At 45.5% G+C, this 9,952-nt stretch overlaps 1 protein-coding gene across 1 annotated transcript in view; it reads right to left on the bottom strand.

The window, feature by feature from the left end:
- LOC109463095 overlaps positions 1-9,204 on the bottom strand; it is a 20,450-nt gene extending 11,246 nt beyond the window's left edge. The window contains exons 1-6 of the mRNA XM_019759806.1: positions 9,109-9,204; positions 3,349-3,500; positions 2,275-2,410; positions 1,567-1,787; positions 689-868; positions 4-18 (exon numbers count right to left, since the gene is read on the bottom strand). Coding sequence (XP_019615365.1) covers positions 4-18; positions 689-868; positions 1,567-1,787; positions 2,275-2,410; positions 3,349-3,500; positions 9,109-9,119 — 715 coding nt within the window. The 5' untranslated portion in view covers positions 9,120-9,204. The remainder of the gene's footprint in view (positions 1-3; positions 19-688; positions 869-1,566; positions 1,788-2,274; positions 2,411-3,348; positions 3,501-9,108) is intronic.
- Positions 9,205-9,952: the final 748 nt, after the last annotated feature.

The raw sequence follows: 9,952 nt of genomic DNA, 5'->3' as shown, positions 1-9,952 counted from the left end.
CACAGCTACAGACGAGACCTGAAGATACACGGAGGAAAGCATAGTTATGAAATATGGTGCGTAAATGGACGATAAGGAAGCACTGTACATCTCAGCCGAGCAACTTTTACCGAGACCAGAGATAATACCGACTTCCAACTATCATTTCACCCACTGTCTATGTTATGCATCCACGAGATGACATGCCCAACCCAATTTCTAAGACCGGAGATGCCCTCGATAATTCGAATAGTTTTATTTCTCGTTTTGGAAACAAGTTTGAATCTTATACATGACATTGTCCCAACACAGGCAGAGCTGAACCAGCTTACAGGTGTGTCTTATGTGGTAGAGGCTGTCACTTTCGTGTAGGATTGTTTAGCCATAGCCGATGCTGTAGGTTGATGCGAATTATGATTTTACCACGGTCAATATTGACCGACGGAGGCCGTATGTACTTTAGTCATTATTCTCCCAACTTCAGTGGTTAGTTGATTAGAGGTACACAGCTGTAGTACAGACGTTTTAGAAACTGTAGGACATGGCAATGCAAGCTCGTCTTCGCCCCCCCCCCCCCAAAAAAAACCATCACTCTGCAAAACGTACACGTTGCAATTGCTATGTATTAGACAGAAACTGACAATAGCCTGTATGGTCGCTGGTAAGTGCTTTAACATTTGATCCAGAAGCTTTTAATGTTTTCACGAACCTTCTTCCTGGAAGTTGGGCGTGAGAGTGATGTCGTGGTCCAGGAACTGTCCGAACTGCATGACCATGTGGGTGTTGACCAGGCTGGATTTCCGCAGGTCCTCGTGCATGGTCGTGCTGACCAGCCGCGCGCTGGGGAGGGGGGCGCCGTCATGTCCAGTTCTGCGGGGTGTCATGAGACCTGACAAAACATAGTAAGCAATTCAGGAGTGCAGATGTTGTATCGAGAACTGTGTCTATCTAGTTCTATGCCAGAATGGGTTAGAATCAGGCAGAATCGTGACCGAGCAAGGTAGCACCGACCATTCGGTTCTACTTTTTTTTAAACAAACGCAAAATAAGACAACAAAATGGACTTTCCAAATGGAGAGCCTGCTAAAAGTCTGCTATATGTGTGATGTAGTCAGCCTAGGGCCCCGCCCAATGAAAGAGCTGCTAGAAACGTGATATCGATGTTGTCAGCCTAGGGGCCTATCCAGTGGAAAGGCTGCTAGAAGCGTGATGCTGTCAGGCCAGGGGCCTAAAAACCAGTGGAAGGGCTGCTAGAATCAAGATGTTGTCAGGGTAGGGGCCTGACCAGTGGAAGAGCTACTAGAAGCGTGATGTTGTCAGGCTAAGGGCCTGCCCAATGGAAAGCTGCTAGAAGCGTGATATCGATGTTTGTCAGGCTAGGGGCCCACCCAGTGGAAGGGCTACTAGAAGCGTGATGTTGTCAGGCTAGGGGCCTAACCAATGGAAGAGCTGCTAGAAGCGTGATGTTGTCAGGCTAGGGGCCTGACCAGTGGAAAGTCTGCTAGATGTGTGATGCTGGCAGGCTAGGGGCCTGACCAGTGGAAGAGCTGCTAGAAGCGTGATGTAATTGGGTTAACATCTACATACCGTCGCCGTATTCAGGCTCCAGCAGCCTTATTAAGGGTTCCTCACTACTTCCCCAGAGGGGGTTGTGCCGGTTGTTACAACGGCCGTTTGCCGAACGGAACTCCGGGACGGCTGGTGAAGGGCACGTGATCGGCTTCATGGAGGTGACGTCACAAACACTTGTCACGGTCTGAGAGTCGATGGCGGACAGCATTGCTATAGTGTAGCTTCTACGCCTGGAGCTAAAATAAAGGATTTCTGTCAAAAGACGAATCACCTCAAATGGAAAAAAAACTGGAGCTTACTCCAGGCGTTTCGGTAAACTCCGTGCTTCGTCAATGGCCCTTTTTACGGACACCAATGCATGCTGGGAGATTACGCGGCACTGGGGATGGCTCAGGTGACGAACAATATTGTTGCCATGACAACGAGTATGTGATACATGAGTACACCGTGTCTGATCCACTCTAATAGTGATTATTTTGCCTCTCGAACTACCCAGAACGCCCCGCGTCTACCAGCATGCATTGGTATCTACGAAATAGGTCTATGGCAGGTGATAAAATCAGTTGCATATCAGTGACATCGAAGCAGGTCGGTGGAATATTTCCTGGGACGTCACAAAGCAGATCCCATTAGCCGGCAAGGTGACTGACTTACGATTACCCTGATATTGACTATGTATTTGTGTTGTCTTCTCTTTTATTCATAAACGACGGAAGGTCTCACCTGCTCATGAAGTATTTTGCCACTTTCTCCAAGACGGTGGCACACCTGCTGAGCTCCTTTGCCATCGGGGTGGAGCGATGTTCCCTGGCCAGCGCGTTCAGAGCTCCGGAGAACGGGCTTTCCTCCGGTTCAGCACCTGGAAGGCACACGAGGTTCTGCTGTCACAGATGTAGTCTCTGAGACCACAGTTTCGTCAAATTTGCTCCTAATGTTGTGTTATATTATTGGACCGGTGTCTGAAGAAGTTTGAATGTTGGAGGTCCCAGCCAATAGCCACACTTGTGCGATAGGGACGTTTACGACATCGCCAGTGATTATAGGGTGCTATAGCATCATGTCCATGTCAAAAATACGGAGGCAAAATACTCAGTACTTTCCTTCTCACTTAATGAACGGTCAGGATTTCTGGTGAAAAATAGTTCACTTCTCGAAGGATAAAACACCCAAAGAAGAGAAGTGTGGCGTAGTGTACTGTATTCCATGTCAGGGAACCACGAGGCAGGGGACCTGCGAAGAATCGTACATTGGCGAGACAGAACGCTCACTAAGGACCAGATTTCTTGAACACAAACGCCCCAGCTCACTGTCATCTGAAGTTTCTCAACACATCCACATCGAATCACCGGGCCACACAGTCTCTCTGGACAAAGTTAGAATACTGGACACTGAACAGGACTACTTGCTAAGAGGCATTAAGGAGGCTATATATATCAGAGCACTTCAGCCTTCACTTAATAGAGATGGTGGACGATATAAACTCCCTGGCACTTTTGATCAATTGCTTACGTCACGTATCAGTAAAGTCTCGTGTGAGTGAAGTCACGTGTTTGTAAACCGTAACTCTCGCGAGATCACGTTGTGAAGTGATTGGTCATTAATTATCCTGATGAAGGCGACAGTAGTCGCTGAAAATTTGATCCCTGTAAATAGTGTGTTGGAATAAAGTTTAACGTTTTACTATGATTACTACCAACACAGATGAACTTTCATGATAATAGTTCTCTTTGTTCTGATTTTCCCAGCCCCTCCGTGGTGTAACATTTCCACCTGACATTTCTGCGTAATTATACTCACTTCCGGGCACTACATTGGCTGCCTCTTCAGCCGCCACGTCTGCTTTTGCCTGGGTGACCGCCTGCTGCAGTTCTTGTTCTGTAGGGCTCTGGCCGGTAACCATGACAACCAGCGGTGCCATGGCAACCGCGGCGAAGAACATCGGGATCAACCTGAAAGCAGAACACATCCTCGTCACCGTTATATCAAATCTCCATGAAGATCTGTTGGCTGGCGAACAAAAGGTATCGATTTAAAGAAGAAAGCCCTATAAAAACGCCTAAAATCGTCAAAAGTAAGTAGGAGCATTCTCGGGTAATTACCTTCACCAAGAAGGTTATGTTTTCAGAGGCGTTCGTGTGTGTGTCTGTGTGTGTGTGTGTGTGTGTGTGTTTGTGTGTGTCTATATGTCCGACGGAAACACGATAACTTAAGAAGGCTTTAATGGATTGACTTGATATTTGATAGGTGGGTAGGTCTTGATGAGACCTGAAAATGATTAGATTTTGGGCCCCCTGGCGGCTTGTTATGGTACTGCAGCGGAACTTCCGGTTTTGATATGATCTAGACATGCTAGGGGCACGAAATTTGGATGGTAGGTAGCTCTTGTGCTGGAGAAGAAGTGACGTAGGTGTAGGTTATCAGTATCTATACGTTAACACTATAACGTTACAAACCACATGTTCCAAAAACTTCATTCTCTATTTGTTGTCAGATTCAATAGTAATTTAGTTAACGTTGAGCATAAAATGCCCCAACACCTCGAAACGAACAAGCTGTTTAACGTCAACAGGATCATTCCGATGCCTTCCTGTCCTATGCAAATGAGATTTAGACCCCTCTTCTCGAATTGCATTCTGGGGATGGGAAACTGGTGATTTTTATGGCTTCACCACACCACGAAGTGGTGTGGTGAAACCATATTGCTTTTTCTGATGTTTCTTCTTCTTCTTCTCCTACTTCTTCTTCTCCTCCTTCTTCTTCTCCTGCCATTTTTTAAATGGATTCAGCTTCTTCATTTTGGGGCCTAAGGACCTGAAATTTGGTATGGAGGTACAGTGGGCAAATACCCCCAGGCGTGTTTTAAATTTTGGTGATACAGGCTTTTAGAATGGTTTTATTTGAGCTTTTTGGCTGTGTTATAGCAAATGTATTACTGTGCTGTGTACCACGTTTGGGCATGAGTCATCACAATGGAATGCAGGGCATCAACCAATAGGCATGCAGCTTTCCTCTATTCTTCTTGCTGATTGGCTGTTGGGATTTAACTTGATTAACACTTGCACAGAGCATTTCCACCTGCACAGAGCATTTCTTGCTGATTGGCTGTTGGGATTTAACTTGATTAACACCTGCACAGAGCATTTTCATACTGTACTAGTATGTCTGTATTCAAGTGTTTTGGTAGGTATTTCAAGCTTTCCTGCTCCAGCATTGGAATGCGGGGCATGAACGTTTTTTTTTTATTTTGAAAATCAACAGTTTGCATTTTGCAATTAAAAATCCTAACCAATAAAGTAGGGAATATAGCTATCCAACTGTTGTTTTAGTTGTATGTTACTTCATATTATAGTTATATCAATGTAAATCATTGTTTTCCCTTGTGTTTCTCATTCTTTCCCTACCATGTCGTAAAATGTGGTGAAGCCATCGCTGTATTTGCTCCTAAGCAAATATTGGCCTTTCTAGTTTACTGTTGTTTCTCGACATGATATTCCGACCATCTGTTATTTTAAGAGATATTTGCAGTGTTTACTTGTGTATAGTGCCTGGGTACAGGCGAGCGGGAGGCACCCCGCGGTGAGTGGGAGGCGCACTCAGCCATAGCAACTCGATCTAGAGTTCCTCGATCTCATACCTTTGCCAAATGATGTTAATCTTTATGACTGACAAATTATAGATTATTCCCCCTGATTTAACAAATAGAATTCTCTTAGGATTTCCATTAATTATATCATTTTATCATATTTTCAACCAAACGACAGTCTTATATATTAAAACAAACAGTGCCATTCTAGCATTTCCTCATAAATTATGCAAATGAGGTCCTTATTTGAATACATTATGTTTTAATGATGTTCACCTTCACTGAACTTTCAAATGCCACAAGTATGAAATTACAGGCAGTTATTATTACATAATTATAAACTTTTCTCATCAATTATGCAAAGTAACTCTTCATTTACATAATCAATATCTGCCTGTGTTTCTCTCGTTCATAATTACCAATGTCACAAACTTCAATAGTCCTATCATGGAATGCAGCTGATTTATAGAATTTCTCCATAAATTATGCAAATTACATCCATATTTGCATAACTGTCACATGATTATATCGAGCATCACGTAAGCTACCTACATACCAAAAATCACGACGATCCGTCAACTGGTTCTTGAGTTATCCTCCTTCGAATTTTTTTTAACAAATGCTCCTGCAGTTCCAGAACAAACCGCTAGGAGACCCAAACCCATGTCACTTCTTCCCTATCCCATGAGCTATCTGCCATTCAAAATTCATGACCCTAGCATGTCCAGGTCACAAAGAGATATAAAAACCGGAAGTTCTGCTGCAGTACCTAGGAAGGGGGCAAGGGGGCCCAAAATCTAGGTCTAATCATTTCTAGGTCTCATGAAGACCTGCCCACCTACCAAGTTTCATTCTAATCCATCCACTGCTAAAGCACACACAAACATACACACAAACATACACACAGACAAGCGCTACTGAAAACATAACCTTCTTGGCGAAGGTAACAAAAGGCTAGTAACCGAACCATCGTGGTACGTGACCGGACTAAACCAGCCGCAAACACCCACATCTGCTTGGAGAGCTGCCAAAAATTTACGGGTGAGTAGATGTCACCTGTGACATGACATATGATAGCGTACCCGCACATACCGTGACGTCATGACAACAGAACTGTGTACACAAACTATGTTTGAAAGGACGACGGCCAAGTACAGCAATAATGGTACTCTCCAAGCAGAGGTTGTGGGGGAATGATCGTTACATTTTTATATATGGCCGTTTTTTTTGTCCTGACCCCCTGAGCTTCTCTGGCCAATGGATACTGCCTGGCCAATTTGATACTGTCTTTTTGCCACCGAGAGGGATCTGCTTGGAGATTACAATAATGGGTAAATCTGAAACAGCTAATCTAAGAGTTTTCGACAACCGTTATGGGCTATTTTAATTCACCGTTAATCGTTGCCGACCCGCTATAATTCAACGTTAAGCGTTATCGGTATATTCCTCGTGAAGCGGTTTTGGTCTTTTTAATTCTACGTAGCACGTTATTTGTCATCCCAAATTCAGCGTTAAGCGTTACTGAATAATTCTTTGTTACACATAGACTTGCCAACTAGTAGGCAAACCTCAAGAAGCGGTCGTCACTTTGTTGCCTCTCAAAATGCAGGAAAATGCGTTATTGAAGGTTTAAAAATCCAAAATTTCCCGGGGGAGAATGCCCCGGACCCCCCTACATTGCTCGCGCCTTCTGCGCTCACTCACACTCCTCAAGCATTTCTGGACGCACTCGGGGACCAAGGCAGGCGGGGCACAGGGAACACTTGTGTACACTTCGTTACATATATTTCGTCAACGATCACTCTTTCTCACCAATTCAGAGAACGAATCTAGTGGAGTTCGAAAAAACTCGTATCAATTTTCCGTTAAGCGTTACCAACCGTCCTGAATTTACCGTTGTCGGACCTGCTAAATTTACCGTTAACCGTTGCCAGGACCCCCCATGCAGACCCTCATCTAACAATGTAGCTTTACAACCGTCTTGCAAAATGTACAGAGAACAAGCCGTGGACAAGTTTGTCAACACTCAAAAAACACAAACAATCCTGTTTTACTTCTAACAGCGAATAAAAAAAAATGTTAACACGAAAAGATAGTAGCCTCCACCAGGCCATTCTACGGAAATACGGATCGTAGAATTTGGCAAAAAAGAGAGTAAAATTGGCTAAGAGAGTCCGGCCGCGGGGAGGTACACGTAGTTTCTTTTCCCTCCGAACTGCGCGGCCTGTCAAACCTACAAGGCGGCCAAACTCCCCTTGCAATTTTTCTCCTATATACAGCCAGCGTAGTTAGTCTGGTAGAGACTAAAAAGATACTAGTAGTACTGTCATGGTTGAGTTGTTCTGAAACAAGTGCCTGTGCGTGTTTCGCACCTGTTTTACACCTTTGCTTTTTCTCTGCGCCGCAGAAGAGACAACTTCATGCCAACATCCCCCTAGCTCCAATTCTTATAACAGGAACCTTCAAGTAACCAACTTCAACTCTTTGACGTTGGCGCCTTTCACCTCAACACAGACTTCTTTTGTACCAACGGGCTGGTGTTAGCCGAACAACAGATTCATACCACCAACAAGCGAGTGACAAACGGTTTTGAACGATATCTCTACTTAAAGCCCTGGTCACAACCCGCCTTACGTGCTTTTTGTCCGTATGTTTTTGGGAGGCTACGTCTGCTACGTTTTTTTCTGAAAACGTGGGGAAGGAGTAGCGTCTACGCACGTCACTCGCACGGTTGCGCAAGGTGTAACAGTGTGGTCTGCACGCCACGTCTGGCCGTGAGCGGTTGCGTGTATCGTTCGTTGCGCAAGTGGTAAGTGAGTTGTACGTGCTTACAACGTACGATCTCTTGTGCGATTGCGACTTAACCGTAATGAGGTCGTACTCACACGTGCCTCTTTCGTACGGTACGTACGGGGCACGCGCGTCGCCCGTATTCGCATGCACGGGTGGTGAATCCGCAGACCACACGCAGAAAAAGTTTTACGTGCACTTAAAGTTCTACGGCGTGTCTGCGTGCTCCCAAATCCGTAGGATTCCGTACGGAGGCGGTACTCACCACGCACGGATGCCCTACGTTTGCCCACATTTTTGCACGTAGACAGCACGCAGAAGCACGTACGGCGGGTTGTGACCGAGGCTTAAGGTATGGACTAACCAGTTTGGTCCACTAAAAGGGAAACTCATTCACAAGCAAGCGTCGTTTTCTTGAAGTGGAAGACCACATTGTTATGAAAACAAAATCAAACGAATTGTGTGAAATTTCATTTTAGATAAACAACGAAATGTCCCATACAATCACTTCGTCCTATCTAAATATTGATTCCAATGGGACAGTACACGAAAGACCTCCCCTGGCATCTATCGTCATTGGTATACCTCCCGCCACTCAAGAGTCGCCCCGCGTCAAAGAAACAAACCTTTGAAAAAAATGACTTAAAATCTTAAACGTCTTCACAGCCTGAAAATGGCAATACCACTCGTCCTGTGCCCCAATAGATTGCCTGCACCTTTTCGATCGCATACAAAAGAGAATTTGCGTGGCCATAGGCTATCCTCTGGCCTCCAAGTTAGACCCCCTTTCCCATAGACGAAATGTTGCCTCTCTGTCCCTAATTTACAGATATTTTCATGGTCATTGCTCTGCAGAACTCACCCAACTAGTTCCACCACTCAGAACTTTAAAGCGTTCCACTAGGTTCTCCACTAGCTCACACAACGTCACCGTCCAAAATCCTTGTTCGAAATCTTTTTACAGTGACAGTGTTTCCCCGTACGGCCAAGCTTTGGAATTCCCTCCCTGACAAGTGTTTCCCACCAACCTACAATCTACAGGCTTTCAAATCAAACGTTCACTGCCATCTCTTCACATAGCCATGTTTCTCTCATATTTCTAGTTCAATGCCGAGAAGTGGTCATATAGGCCTTGCATTGAACCACTAACCCCGTTAAAGAAATTACAGATAACGTTAGCTTACCTTGTTAACATGACGTCCGTGAGACACCGGCCGACGATCCGACGGGAGACGGTGACCAGCCGACCGGAAGGCGATGCTAAGCCGACGGGAGGACGAAGCTGAGCCGACGGGGAGACGATGTGGAGACGACGGGAGGATGATGCCGAGCCGACTGGAGACAATACTGAGCCGACTGGAGACGACGCTGAGCCGACTGGAGACGATGCGGAAAGATGACAGAAGTTGCCGAGACGACGGGAGGACGATGCCGGGACGACGGGAGGACGATGCCGAGCCGACTGGAGACGACGCCGAGCCGAATGTAGTAGGATGCGGGAAGACGACAGGAGAAGTTCCCTATCCGACGGGAGCTCTCGTCTACCTGTCTGTTCCCTGCCACGAGGCGGTTTTATAAGCCCTTATTTTTACTTCCTCCTCAGTGAGTCATCAGGTAACGTTTTCGTTTTTGGGAAGTGTTTTGTGAGGATGAACACGACCGAATCGGGAAACAGCAGACAGACAGGTGCGCCGCTACAGGTGACTGGGCCGCTGACGTCGTCTATTGGGTGCTTGCGTGTTTCATCGAGATACATTGTATCTATCAGCGATCAGTGTTAGGTAGACGGGTCATGCGCAACTGGAAGTGCTTGTATTTGTATTTGTATTGACAACATTCCGTGGTTCCCAAAGCCGTGAGAAAGGCGTGGGCCGGGCCACGGCGAATTTCATTTCTTGGATGACATCATAGGGCTCGTTGATTTTGTCATAATGCGATTTTAATTTTTGGTTGTATCTCCTTTGGACATAACACTCCAGTTTTATCTCTTATTAAGCCTGACGTCAAAAATTATCTAAGGGTTGATTC

Source organism: Branchiostoma belcheri, unplaced genomic scaffold, assembly GCF_001625305.1.
Source record: "Branchiostoma belcheri isolate BF01 breed outbred unplaced genomic scaffold, Haploidv18h27 scaffold122, whole genome shotgun sequence".
Classification (NCBI taxonomy): domain Eukaryota; kingdom Metazoa; phylum Chordata; class Leptocardii; order Amphioxiformes; family Branchiostomatidae; genus Branchiostoma; species Branchiostoma belcheri.
The sequence above is the reverse complement of the archived record's forward strand: the minus strand, read 5'-3'. Positions and strand labels throughout refer to the sequence as shown.